The sequence below is a fragment of the Cyprinodon tularosa genome, unplaced genomic scaffold (genome assembly GCF_016077235.1).
Source record: "Cyprinodon tularosa strain WSP-4 unplaced genomic scaffold, ASM1607723v1 ctg339, whole genome shotgun sequence".
Classification (NCBI taxonomy): domain Eukaryota; kingdom Metazoa; phylum Chordata; class Actinopteri; order Cyprinodontiformes; family Cyprinodontidae; genus Cyprinodon; species Cyprinodon tularosa.
The window spans coordinates 463,605-478,249 of record NW_024039051.1 but is presented as its reverse complement, the minus strand read 5'-3'; the positions used below and the strand labels follow the sequence as shown (position 1 = coordinate 478,249).

Genomic DNA, 14,645 nt, shown 5'->3' with positions numbered 1-14,645 from the left:
CTTGTATCATCTCCTGGGTTAAAAGCTGACTGAGAGCATTGGCTTCGAGTCTTACAGCAGGAGGGAACAAAAAAAAAAAAAAGAGTTATACCTCCATTTGAAATCGGCTTGAGTTTCCAGCCTACACACAGGTCATGCTTCAGTGGTCTGAAAAATTACAGGATACCACCCTTTTCCAATTTCACCAGTGCCGGACCAAACTGTTGCGGGCTCCTGAAACAATTACCCCAAAGGCTGCAGAAGCAACCTTGTTTATAGCTCATTGAGTACCTACAGTTCCGATTTAGCGCTGGTAATTACAACGTCGTTATCTCCCCCTAAATCTTCTCCAAAGGTGTTACTGCAAAGTAGCTGCCTTTGGCTCTGCTATTTGCCATTCGATCATTGATCAAAACAAACACAGCATCAGTATGCCCGGGCATCGCTTGAATAGCCTAATGTTCCTGTTTCCAGGTGTCTGTGACCCAGCAGTACCCGCTCACCCAGAACACATCAGTCACACTAACACCCATCTGTCGCCCACCATCACAAAATATGGCCCCTATTTCTCTCTCTCTCTCCTTGAATGCCCTGCCCTGCTTGGAGAGGACAAACAAATCTACTGATTTGCTTCTAATCTGTAGTCTGGACCTCAGCGGGCTGCCGTCAGCCTAGCACATCTAGGAGAAACATTCCACCGGGGGGGCCATACATTAGCGCAGCATCCTGCCTCCACCGTGCTGATAGGGACAGGGCAAAGGGACACGCCCCAATTAGAGACAGAGATGTGGGGAATTTGCCCCTGACATGTCCTGCTGCTCCATAAAAGAAGCGAAAGTACACCTTCTCCAGTACATAGCGACAGCTTTCTCTTCTCTTGCCGCAGGCTGTTGCTAGTTTCAGACCTCATGAAGGCAAAGCATTTAACATCATGCTGTTACTTTTCATGCTTATGCCTGGGTCAAGATTGTATGTGGGAGCTTTGTGTCTGTGGAGGGAGAAAAGTACCTAATCTAGTGTTTGCGTGCACGATTATTGCTGCTTGTGTAAAAAAATGCTTTGCAGGGGGAGGCATGAGGGTCTTTGGCATGCATCTCTCGTCTGAGTCTTCCATCAACTGAAATCCGTCCCTCTCTATAGTGCAGCATATTGAGCAAAAGGGGTCTGAGGTGTGCTGGATCGGCTTCACGCCTAGTGCATCTGCATGCTGCATGAACACAATCTTCCAGAGCCTGATGGGAGTCCCCTTTTCATCCGTTTGCATTGTTTTTGCAGGTCCACAAGAGGGGAGCCAATTTTCAGCAACAGTCCATCCGATTTTTAATCAAGATTGTGTTCAAGAGAGGTAAGCGACACAGAAGAAAGCATAATGCAATAAAGCAGTAATGAATTTTTCATCTTTGTTCTGTATGAATAAAACACAACAATCAGACGTAAAACGCATATCCCTATTGGGACACTAACAGTGCCTTGCAAAGACTATACCCCTTCTTTGTGTTTTCCTTGTTTAAACCCCAAGCGTTCCTCTTTCATAAAATGGCCTTATGTAGAACATTATTGTGAGGTGGAAGGAAAAGTGTGCATGCTTTTTACAAGTTCCCTTCCTGAGTCAATGCTTGATTAAATCCTTCTACTGTTGATGGGAATTTATGTGTAAATCTCCTGCTGGAAGGTGAACTTCACCCCAGGTCTAAGTCTTTAGCAGCCTCTATCAAGTCCTCTTTATCTATCGCCATCTCTACTCTACTTTGAAAAGCACAGTTTGTCTCTGCTGAAGAAAAGAAACCACAAAGCATTATTCAGTCATGTTTAAATTCTCCCGTGGCGGTGGCACTTTCAGTTTGATGTAAAAGTTTTACTTTTTTTCAACATACAGCGTTTTTTTGTTGGGAAAATTATTTGTTTTATTCTTATCTGACCATAGCTGTTATCATATCATTGCTGTGCTATTTTCATTCTAATGGCAAATATCCATATATGGTAGGGTTATTTTTTCGTACTTGTTTTCATTTTTGGATAATAAACTTAAACGGTGAGATGTTACCATACCTGGGTTCAGAAATACGCACTGGTCCATAACTTTAACCCAAACATAAATGTATCTTGATACAAAATGTAGTTATCTTCACTTTTTGCTCCAATTTTTTGCACATCTCAACATCTGCAAAAATGTACTAGAAAAGCACTTGAAAAACGCAGACCTCCACCAAGCAGCAAATTTTGCCGCAAACTGTGATTTACACCTATAGCTAAAACTCGCACAAGATCTGGATCATTACCTATTTTAAATTAATAGTTCCTTGGCATGAGGTGCACCTTTGGTAAATATTTTCTTTAAATTTCACACATTTATGAATAAGACATAAGTTGTGGCTGCAGCCTCTGGTGTTTGCTCTGTTCTCTTGTTTGTGCTTTCTTGTTTGATCAGCAGATCCAGACTTCATGCGAGGCATAACTCACCTTTCCCATGTTGTGGTCTTCAGTATAACACTTCTTGAATTTTTTTAGTCCCATGCTGAAACTGTCAATAGTCACTGCTGCCACCCTCTGGTTGAGAGGGGAAATGCTTTTTCCACCACATAATGTTAAAAATCTTGTCTTATTCAGAAGTCAAACTTCTGAAAATACTTTAAATATGAAATTATTACAAACACTTCAATAAATGATAAGTGATTTTAATTAAGAGTAATTTTCATTTGAATGTGCTTTACTGGAGGAATCCATGTTTGTCAAAGAACACTACTGCCACCTACTGGTTTGTGACGTCACGGTGCGGTATCGGCTGTTGATCAAGTCCCAGTGCTGTATCTGGTGTTTGTCACAACGCATTATTATCCAAGTCATCTTGAAAACATTCTTCTTCCAAATGTTGGCTACATATTATGGGTTTTTTCTCTGGTCAGAAGTTCGATGGCAAATCCTCCCTCTTGAAGTTGGCGATCCAACGACAAACTCGTCCATGGAGGATTAGGAATTGGAAAGGGGAAATAACAAAAAAAATTTTCACTTTTACCTGATATATTCCAACATCCAGCTGCCATGCACGTGGGCATTGTCAGTTTGACTATAGCTCTGGTGAATTTCAATGGTGAAGTCCTCTGGAAATCTTCAATAATTGTTGTTGATTGCAGATGTGTCTAGTAGTTCCCATTGATTGATTTAGCTAGGCTTATCGCAACATGATGTAATTGTCAGAATATGTCAGGATTGAGGTGGTACTATATTTGTGCAAAAATGGCCACTCCCAGACTCAGTGACCACAGCGAAATAGTTATTTTAATTTTTTTACAGATTAACGCTAAATTCATTAAATCACCGCGAATGTATTAGTCTTAGGTATAGATAATGATCCATTGATTATTCCTTACTGACGGGACTTTTCCTTTAAAGAATCCTTTAAAAAAAATTCCTGCATCCTGATTATGTTGTGGATTATCACCAAAATTTAATGGATTTTACCTTGGACTGACGTTTCACCTTTGGTAAGAATTAAAAATCCTTTCATAACTTATGAAGCGATCCTGTACACAGACAGATAAACAAACCCTCCTAAAATAATAACCTCCTTGGTGAGGGTAATAATCAATAGTTGGATGAATACATATTTTTTGTTTGATTGGTGAAAAAAGTTACTAGCTATTTGGTAAGTAGATAAGGCTAGTAAAAGCCCATTAAATGGATCCATATGATTAGTTGTATTTAAAAATGACCAGAACCATGCAGACTGCGTTATGGTAATGTCAGTCAGTGGGTTAATACTTTTTTTTTAAATAACTCACCTATAATTTTTTCGAAACTTTTTCCCATACCTGTGTGCTGTGACCCCTGGTCTTTATAATCTCATTGGTTCATTAATGTTCTCCAACAAGCGGCTTCACAGGACAGCTGAATTTATGTTAATATTAACTCACTTACTGAGCCTTTTTATTTTACACTTTGGTTATTCTCTAAGCAAATAGTTTGAAATTGATTGTATTTAGTGGTTTTGGATTAATGGGGTGGCTATATGTCAGGAAGACAGTTTGTGTGGTCTGTTTTGTGTCTGTCTCTCCCTCCACCACCAGATGGCGCCCTGTCATTGTTGGTCCTCCCTGCACACCTGCGGCTCTTTGGATCATTATCTGGAGGAGTACTTAAGCGGTGGACTGTCACTACCTCGATGCCAGAGTGTTTGCCAGTTTTTGTTTCACTGAGTCAAACTGAGTCTTTGTCTCTCTGAGTCTAACCTTGTTTTTTGTCTTTGCCTTTGGCAGGAAGTCCTCCTCCATACTGGATGTTTGGCCTTCTTCCCCTGGAAGGATTGTTTACCGAGTTCACACTGAGCAGGGGAGAAACCTCCACATGTGCCGTTCAAGTCCTTCACAGAAATCCAAGTGACAGTACGCTCCAGTTCTCCTTCGGGTCCAAAGTATGTCTACACTGTCCACTCTTCAACATGTACCCCCTTCTCTGATCAACCCACACAGACTGGATGCTATGAGTACACTGAGTTCCAAATTCAACCCCTTTTACCCTAACCTTAATAAACCTGTTTAACCTTTTGTCTTGCTCTCTGAGTGGTTTTCTGCATCTTTGGTTCAGACCTTTAAATCACATCATGACACTATAAAATAATATCACAACAGAAAGTTCAAAAGGAATTAAAAGCAATGACTCATAAAATTCTGACAAATGTTTGTGGTTTTAAAATGACAACGTGAAAAATTTTGAACACTTCTATGAGGCTCTGTGAAATCAGCTCCACCTCGGGCATTCAAGGATTGTGTTTCAACATAAAGGATCAAATGTATTTGTTTGATTATTCAGTGTATCAACTATGCATGAAGCAATTATGTCCCCCCTGCCTTTGGGCTTGAAATTAAACAAATGAGTTTCTATTGCAGCAATCTTTTCTCCTTCCCTTTCTGCACGTCCATTCATTAACCTGCTGGGCAGCCATTTGTTTGTGCAAACATTCATTTAGTCTGGGTGTTTGCCAGTTTCCTCAGCTATGGAAGTGTTCTTTTTTTTTATCCTCTTTATGACATGTCAGCATCTTGTGACAAAGTCTGTAGGGATCGAGTCTGAAGATCGAAGCCGCACTGACAGATAAAAGGTCAGAGGGAAAATGGAGAAGGAGGCCCCAGGACAGAGCTTGAGGTGACAGACAATGTTGAGATGGGGAACAGAGCACAGCATATGTAGAAGCTTAGATTGATTGGAATTTGAGGATTGGGAGGGAAAAATTGAATTTGTGGGAAGAGAGGGCGGGATGAAGGCTGGAGCAGAGCGGATGGAGAGCAGGAGTCAGCATGATAGACGCAAGCGACAAAATGAGATATTTGCCCTGAGAGCACAACCTTCAAAAGCTTAAAGACGCATGCCTTAACACAATGTTACTCTAATATAATCCCAATTTGTGAGTGTGTGCGGTAGTGTGTTTGGGTAAAGGATTGGGGTTCAAGAATAGTAAGAAAGAAAAGCCGCTTCATACATTTCCCCTTTAATTAGGGTGACCAGATTTGGATTTCTGAAAAGGAACCGGACCAAGCATTCGAACCAAGCCGTCAGCTCCAGGGCTGGTCCAGGAACCCCGGCGGACGGGGGCAGGGAGCCAGCTGGGGACGGAGCGACCGAACCCGACCCGTAGATGGTATGCTTTCCCCCGCCTGCCTTACCGTGCTTCTCCCCGCCTGCCCGGCAGTGCCCTGCTCGATCTAGTCGAACAAAATCCAGGATGATTTTGAAAGAGGACATCTGGTCACCCTAACCTTAAAGGGGAACACCGTTTTTCTTTTTACATTGGGCCCTTGATTTTACATTATTACATCATGTTCTACTCACCCATAAGAGTTATGTGTCATTTGAAGCTGTCATTTGGGGAATCACTGTCCCCCAGACATCTGCGGTTATATTTTTAATATTCATGTTTTTTAAAAACAAAGCAGAGTGTGTATGACATCATCCGTGCACGCCGGCTACCGTTCATTCTTCCTGTCCACTGAACTGCAGCTAGTTTTACTCACATGCCTGGAAGATGTCTAGTGCTATTACCACAAAGGATCTCGCTCTCCAAATGGAATTAAACGATTCAGATTAGCTAGCCGAATGAATAGAAGGGGTAGAGCGTAGCCACCTGTTGCCCGGGCTGCCTGTCACAACTCCAGTCCGGCGCGCGGATGATGTCATGCACGCGCCGCTTTGTTTTTAAAAGATATAAATATATAAAATATAACCGCAGATGTCCGGGGGACAGTGATTCGCCTACATGTTATGAATGCTGGCGTACCATAAATGATAAATTATGAACAGTTTAGTTTGTGCCTTCAACTCGTTTCCCATAGGAAGACGTTACTTGGATATAACCTAACGGAATATCTTCAGAACGGCTCCAAATGACACAAAACTCATATGGGTGAGTAGATCATGACGTGATAACGTAAAATCAATGGCCTTATGTAAAAAAAAAAAAAAAAATGGTGCATGAAGAAATATTGAAGCATAAACATGATTTTCAGTAACAGTACTGTATATATTTAATTAAGAGATATACTGTGATAAATAAAACAAAACAAAAAACACATGAGTAAACAAGTACAGCTCAAAACTTTTAAAATAAGTACTAAAAGTAAAGGATTTCTTACTCGGCTCTATGTGTGTTTAGGTTAATGATATGTGTTATGGTTCTCCCCTTTTGAGACTTTGAGTTTTTGGTTTTCAGTTTTCATTATCTAAATGTTTCTTTGTTGTTGGTTTCTTGTTTGTTTTCCATTTTATATTGTGTTTAAGCCAGTCTTAAGTTACTCTCTCTTGCACCCTTGTGCCTGTCTTCATTCCCCTAGCTCCCTTCTAGTCACTTCCAACCACACCTGCTTCATATCTGCTAATTAGCCTGGTCTTTGTTCAGTCTCCTATTTATACACCTCATGTTCAGTCACTGTTTTCTGGTTCCTTTTTGTTGTTAGTTGTTTCCTTGTCTCTGGCTCTCCCTGTGAGTTTTCTCTGATGTTTTCTGTGTTTCTTGGTTCTCAGTATTTTTTGTGTTTTGGATGTTTGTTTGTTTGTTTTTCATTCATTTTTAAATCTACAAGAACTCCTCTCTGCTTTTGGGTCCTCAAGCAACCTCACCCTCCTTGTTTGCAAATAGGCTGACACTGTAAGACCCAATGATAGATCAGAAACTTTTACAGATTTTAAGTCTCAGAGGCCCAACACTGATCTGGACCTTAGTTCCCCTTTCTATCATGAATGAGTGATGGGTTATTGGTAGTCTTTTGCTTTACAGTTCATAGAAAATTGTCCTATGTTGCTGCCACAACCTGTCATGCACTCTACGCGAGATAAATGACAGGGTACCCCATCCCGTTAGTAACTGTTGCAAGGAACATGACCAAAGGTCAATATTTGACAAGTTCAGTGAGAGACTATTGTTATATCATTACACTACAGTTGGTCTGAACTTATACTTTTCTCTTTCTGGCTTCTTGCTTTATCACTAGAATACTGGTAATGTTATTGTATTTTATATAGAACCAAAGGGGGAAAAAAATAAGGAACACAGGATCACATGTCCAGGACATGCATTTCCAATTTTTTTTTTATGCTAATAGGGGATGAAGTGTGAACCCACATATCTCATCACTTTAAATAGGCTGGGTACTGGATAATACATTGGAACTTGGGGACCAAATTTCCTGTGCAGTCCTACGGATGTGACATTAATTGATGCTGCTTGAGTTCCCCCAACAGTTTTAATACTGGGAGTCGCAGATTGCTTCAGCAGTAGTGGTAGTAAAAGAAGAAGAAGCAATTGGGTCTACTTTGTAAGTCGCATTGGATAACAGCGTCTGCTAAATGCATAAACATAAGAGGCGGTTGTTTCAAACTCTTACTTTGTCGCTTGACATGGTGCTTGTTGTTGTCATAAAATAGACGTGGAGGTCTTGTAGTAAACCATCATGTAGTAAACAGTGTTACAGCATCACCAACGCAGTGCAAATCAGTGAATACGACCTGTCCATGAAGCATTTCTGCATGCTTCAGTGCCGGCTTGGCTGGAGCCTGCAGTTATTCACAGCACCAGTCGTGTCACTTATAAGTCTCTTTTCCTCATCCTGCCTCAAGTTCATTCAAAATAGAATTTTCCACACCCATCCCCCAATATCCCCTGAACTGTTACTGCTTAACAGAACTGAACTTTTTTTTTTATACCTCTCAAAATTGGTTATTTAGTTTTTACCTCACCCCTACTGGAATTACGCAGCACCACCACAGGGGTGTGCCCCCCTACTTTGGGAACCATTCTACTAACCAATTGAAGCCACTCTCCAGTCCCAGACTATCCTGGGGAGAAATCAAGCACTAGGTCTTTGTGGCATTCAGCTATTTTTATAACAACTTTACTTAAGAGGCTTGATTAATGATTATTTGATTAGGAAATTAGCTAATTTCCTTTGGACCTTGGTTCTCTTTGCAAATGTCTGTCATGTGCCAAATGTTTTTTTTTACATCCATGTAGATTTCTTTATTACATCTTAAAGAATTTGCTGCCGTCATACGTAATTCACCTTCAAAAACAAATCTATTAATTTAAATTTTACAGGCCTTATTTCACAGTAATCAGGCATGTAAGGACATTTTTTATTTAAATATAAAGCAAAACAAATAAATCACTATGATATGTTGTTTGTACCTCAAATAAGTTCAGCTCATTTTTCAGAGAAGTCTGGCTAATCGGTTAAGATTTCTCCTGCATTTTTGTTTCTAATTGTCTTTGGGGCAATGACTGATTGATTTCCTTTTTTCATATGATGAGTGTACATGTGCATCCTATATTTTCCATCTGGATTCTTTAAATCCTTGTAATCTATCTTTCTCACTCCCCCCCTTCTCTATCCTGCCTGCTTGAAGGCTGCTGCCTGCAATGGGAGGAGCTGGATCATCATGGATTCAACTGGCAGCAGCTTGAAATAAACATGTTGTGGAGGACAGACGCCTGTGTCCCAGTACGAATGGGGAAGGACAGCCTGACGTGGGTGGGCCCTGACCTTGGCCAGGTTCCCATCATCAGAACATGAAGCATCAGGCAGCTCCAGCCCCTTGGTCACTTGGTCCTGCTGGAGTTGTAGCCCTCGTCTCGGTTCGTCAGATGAACCCGGCAAGCTTTCTCTGTCTCTGCCTCAGCATGGCCCCCAGCATTATGTCAGAGAGGAACCAGTGAAAATTAACACCTAATTATAGGCTCCACTCTGTGAAGAATGGTGCTGGTGCCCATGGAGTGTGTCACCATGCGGGGGCTGCATGGTTGACTCACAGTGGGACTCAGGTCTGAAAACAAGGCAGAGGACACAAGAGGAACACACAGGCACACAGGTCATAGAGTGAATCCACATACAGGCAGATCCATGGAACTGATCCGCCTGCCTTCCTCGCCTTCTTGGTTGGTTTGTGCCTCAGCAGGGTCCATTCCCCCCCCCCCCCCCCCCCCTGGTGAAGGGAGACGCAACAGAATCCACTTGTGTTCCATGCGTGATCCAACAGGATTAATTACACACACAATAGAAGCTGATGCCTCTGGTTTCTGCTCTCCCCGGGCTCCCTTGTGGTGACGATGGTGTAGTTAATCTTCACCAGGAACAAAGGGGATTATTGTTTAGGCGTATATACAGATGTGAGCTTGACTATGCTATGCTGCCATCTTGTGATTGCATCTGGACATGTGCAGAATATAAATCAGAGGGCCAGGAGAGCATCCTGGTGAGTTCTTTTTCATAATGCAATATCTAGTAGTAGAGGCAGATTAAAGATTAATGAAGGGCTTCGGGAGAAATAGTTCGTGCTACAGAGTTAAACCTGCAGAAAGTACAGTAGCTACATACAATGCCTCATACACACTTTACATTTCCGTTGATGGAGTTTTAGGTTATAGGCAAACATAAAGTAGCAGATAAATGTTATATGGAAAAAGAAAACCTAGATCCTGTTTTTATTTTTATTTTAGTCGCCTTTACTATGAAACAATAAATAAGGCAAATTAGAAGTGGCTACAGTAGTTGCCCAACTGGCAAAAAGAAAGTTCTTGTTGAATTTAATCTGAAAGTGAATAGACCTTTTTTGATGGCCACAGAGTAGAATTCAGTCCCTATTAAGGGGTAAAGAAAATGGTGCACAGTTTTCTAATTCTTTACATGTAAACTTTAAGTACAGAGTGCATATGGATTCAGTTTAGTGTAAAGATCCAAAGTATTGGTGGTACAAAGCTTTTCACATCTAAAGACTGACATTTTGACAGTTGCTCCAAGCAAAATAGTGCAAGCTCAGTCTGACCAGAGGTAGAGATATCAAGTCTTACACTGAACTTTGACTAGTCTGTTTTCACACAGAAACACAGTTTCTAAAGTTGCACTGCTTGGATGCTTTTCATTGTTCTCCTGTTGGAAGGTACATTAAGACTTTAGTTTGTTATGTCTGGGAGGGTTTCTCCTGATTTTTAATGTATGTTTCTTATGAAGGTAAACGTCCCAACCTGATGACGCTGCCGTCATGTTTAACCGGAGATGGCAAAAGTACTCACTTTCCGTACTTGAGTAAAAGTACAGATACTTGTGTTAAAAAATACTCTGGTAAAAGTGGAAGTACTGATTAAACTTCTTTACTCAAGTAAAAGTAACAAAGTACAGGCTTGTAAATTTACTTAAAGTATAAAAGTAAAAGTAGAAACCACTTTTTTCATGCCGTTGCCTACATTTTAAATGCATGTCTGCCAATAGGACTAGATCTCTGTTGTGTTCATTTTCAGTCATCTCGTCGTCCATACTACTATGCTAACGCCACCGCCACCAAGCTGCAATGATTTGCCGCGAATGAATACCACCGAATCTGTCAATTCATCTTGTAGTGGTGCGTCAAATGCAACGTAGATTCCCATCCAATTAGATTGAATTTGGTATTGATGACGTGAAAAATAATAACGGTAACTCCATTGAAATTATTCAAAACTAAAGTAACGAGCCAATTTTTTTAAATGTAAGGAGTAGAAAGTACAGATATTTGTGTAAAAATGTAAGGAGTAGAAGTAAAAAGTCGCCATAAAAATAAGTAGTAAAGTAAAAATATCAGAAAAATCTACTTGAGTACAGTAACGAAGTATTTGTACTTCGTTACTTCCCATCTCTGTGTTTAATCTAAATCATGTTGTAAATAAGGAGAAAAAGTATCAGTTCAGCAATGTCTAATAAATGTTTTGTCCTTTATTTTATCTCCCGGACGGGAGAAAAAGGTGAACCTTAGAGCCATTCCTTCTTAACTCTAAAAGGTTTTCTCTCAAGATTGGCCTAAATGAAGCGACATCCATTTTGGCTTCAAGTCTGACGAACTTAAACTGTCTCTGCTGAAGAGTAGCTTCCCCAAAGCATGATGCTGCCATGTGGACAAAAAGTTAAATTTTTGTGTTGTTTCCAGTGTCCTGCTGATGTCTAATGACACTCTGCAATATTAACTTTTAAAAAAGGCTTCCATTTGTCACTGTTTGTAAAAGTTATTTTTTTTGTTTTGTTTATCAGAATTTCTAATTAAACCAATAAACCACCTTATGAGTGCCTGAGTTTAATCAAATAACTCCAATCATTTTTGTCAGGAAAGTTAGTAAATAAATCTTTATTAGGTCTTCAAAGACTTACCAAAAAGGTTAATAACAAAAAATGTAATCTTTCATTCTTAAACCATACAAAACCACAGAAAAACAAACTTTAACACCATCAATAAGTTCAGCATCTCTTAACTATTGAAGTGTGTCACCTGTTTACATCAATACAGTAAAGACGGAGCAGATTTTAATCAACAAGCTTCACACAAACCCTCTACTGCTCCATTCCTGCTAATCTACGTCTGGGTGTATCACTCATTTCAGAAGTCAATAAAAAAGAAAACATTGGCACAACTGATTTTCAACAATCAGTACAGCTGCAAGCAAAGTTGTTTCATTTTTGGAGAGCACTTTGAAAAGTGTGCTGCGTCAGAAAACCTCAACTAAAGAAGTTTGTTTGCAGATGATCAGAAAGGAGTACAGGTCTAGAAATTGTCGCGTATTGCAGTTTTTTTAAGGTGCCGTCACTTTGTAGGGGCTCCCTGGGACATTGTCGTCTCCCCATTTGACAATGACGGTATAACTGCCTTTATCCTTGACTGTATAGGTGACGTTGTACATCTTGTTTCCCATGTGTTTGACATAAACCTCCTCACATGGAGCTTGGGGTCCATGCACGCCCACCATCAGCATGTTGGTACCTGGACAGAAAGATAAAAAAGAGATTTTATAGAAACCAAACATGACTTTCCTTTCCTAAACAGCCCAACTCATTTTCACTTTTAAAAAAAGGAGTCTTGGTAACCTTCATGTTGTTTTTTGCTAATTTCTTTTAAATCATTATCTAATCAGTACGTAATCTACACTCCCGAAAACTAATATGAGCTTGATCTGATTTTATCACATGAGGCATATGGAGGCTTATCAAATGGTACGCTGTAATTTTCTTGTTCAATGTTTCCTCCTTTCTGCAGGTTGTTAATCATGTTTTCTTCTTAAAAGGTTATCTATTTGTGATATTTATGAATACAAAAAAACACTACAGCCTTATGTGAAAGTGCTACAGTACCAGGAGTCTGGTAACCTGACTCCACCAGATGGATTTGCTCCGCATATCCATCTGGAAACCTTCGTTTGAAGTAATTTTGGGAAGGAGCGAAAATACTGGTTAGCTGATTGGCCTATGTTGGTGATAGACGGGCCAAATAAACCAATCAGATCAACGAAGCATATGACGTACTAACAGCCAGGCTACTCTTGCCGAAACCAGTCGGGAGAAGAGCAAAAACATCTTTTCCTCTGAGAAAAGCCTCCAGAGCAGTGTTTTGCTCTTCTTTCAGTGAAGAAATACTCTGTAATTCCCATAAAACTTGCTCGATAGCCACGCTAACGCTAGTTTTATCGGCTGAAGCCGCCATGTTCTTTAGACTGAACTGTCGCGTTTCTCGTTGCGTCACACCTCAACCCGCCTCAAAGCCAACGCTGATTGGACGTTCGTTTGGTGAACGGCTCCAAATTTTCTTTAACGGAGAGTCTCCAGACTGATTAGCGAGGGAAACCTTGAAAGCCCGCGAGATTAAGATGGTCTCACGAGGCTAGGAGTCTGGTAACATTTGCAACGAATCAGTTTCTTATAAGGGTGCACTGTATGCAATTAAAACGCTCCAGAATCCTTAACGATCGATTTTGAATTTTTTTTTTCTTGTCGGTTTAGCTTTATTTTCTAGTTAAGTCAAACTGAATACATTCAAAGCAGGATTATCCATTTTTTTCTCTTCCATGTGCCTTTAAGAAGAAAATATTTTGTGAGATCCCACACTGAATATATTGACTTTATTTGAATGTGTTTTTACTGTTAGGATTAGCATCTTTAATGACCATTAGGTGCAAAAGCATCCATGCAAATAGAAAATAATCCCTCTGTTTGGTATGTGTGTACAATTCCCAGAGATATATCCTAAATGTATCTTCCCACCTGCTTTGCTGCAGTCAACAGTGAAGTTGTTTTTCTGCCCGACTAAAGCTTTAGACAGTCCCGCTCCACGACAAACAACCTTGCTGGCGTCACATTTCAGTGCTGCTGAAGTGGCGGAGGACATCGAGCTGTAGGCGGCGCCGACTTTGGCGGTCTTTGTGACAGTTTCCACCAAAACGGAGGAGGTCTCGTGGAGGCTGTGTCCCCCTGACAGCCGTGCTCCTGCAGAGGAGGAGAGTAACAGAAAACTTATCGGAAAATGTCGTGCCTTCGATGTTACATAACTCACTGAGTATCAACAGAGGAATGAGGAAAGCACAGAAGCTGTTGATTAGTTCAAATTCAGACAAAAAAGAGAAAGTGGCTCCAATACAGAATTATCTAACACCACTCGGGGATAAGGTAAACTCTCATAACTTCTCGGGGATTCTTTAAATCTTGAAGGTATCACATTAAAAATAACCAGTGAAAGTGAAAATACTGGATGGCTGTAGTAAACAAGACTCACAAATGCGTATGACATAACCTTTTTTTTTCCAAAACTGCCACAATTTCTTTCTTTATAGCAGAACATTTGTCTCATTATTGTGACATTTGTCACCCACAGATCAGATGGAGGAATGACTATCGAGCAGACCTGTGATTTTGGCTTTGAAGGGGCTGCCCACTATGTGCTGAGGCCCGCCGTATTTGATGGTGATCAGATAGTTGCCGGGCGCCATGGGCGTGTATGTGATCCTGTAGCCTTCTGGACACTCCCGACAGTCCATCTTCACCTTGGAAGGCCCGTCGATGTTGACGGACAGAGCGCCTGAGCCGGCATTACAGGTGTTGACCACGAACTCAGAGGGCACCCCTGGTGGAACGAGGTGCAGATTTTATCAGAACTCTTTTTGTTTGCTGAATGTCACACCTTAATAGTGTAAGAGGTACATGTGATATCTACCTGTGGTTCCCCCCAGCAGGCCGGCGCCGTGCGCAGTGACCATCCCAGGATCAGCAATCAGACCTGGATCTCCCACTCGAACGTTAAAGGGGCTTCCAGGAATATGGCAGCCATTGAACTTGACATCTATGGAGTGGACGCCGTTCTCGCGTGGAATGAAGCGGATCGAGCTCTTGTCTGAA

The 14,645-nt window shown here is 40.9% G+C and overlaps 1 protein-coding gene and 1 long non-coding RNA gene across 3 annotated transcripts in view; one reads left to right on the top strand and one right to left on the bottom strand.

Moving 5' to 3' along the window:
• Positions 1-1,066: 1,066 nt before the first annotated feature.
• Positions 1,067-9,410, top strand: LOC119789445. The gene is made up of 3 exons (XR_005281589.1): positions 1,067-1,148; positions 1,255-1,324; positions 8,869-9,410. It is a non-coding gene; the product is annotated as an uncharacterized LOC119789445 (long non-coding RNA).
• A 2,183-nt stretch (positions 9,411-11,593) lies between these two features.
• The window catches only part of LOC119789455 (filamin-C-like), a 37,871-nt gene continuing 34,819 nt past the window's right edge, over positions 11,594-14,645 (bottom strand). For both annotated transcript variants that reach the window (XM_038294332.1, XM_038294333.1), the window contains exons 43-46: positions 14,464-14,640; positions 14,155-14,373; positions 13,518-13,739; positions 11,594-12,243 (exon numbers count right to left, since the gene is read on the bottom strand). In XM_038294332.1, coding sequence (XP_038150260.1) covers positions 12,056-12,243; positions 13,518-13,739; positions 14,155-14,373; positions 14,464-14,640 — 806 coding nt within the window. In that variant the 3' untranslated portion in view covers positions 11,594-12,055. The remainder of the gene's footprint in view (positions 12,244-13,517; positions 13,740-14,154; positions 14,374-14,463; positions 14,641-14,645) is intronic.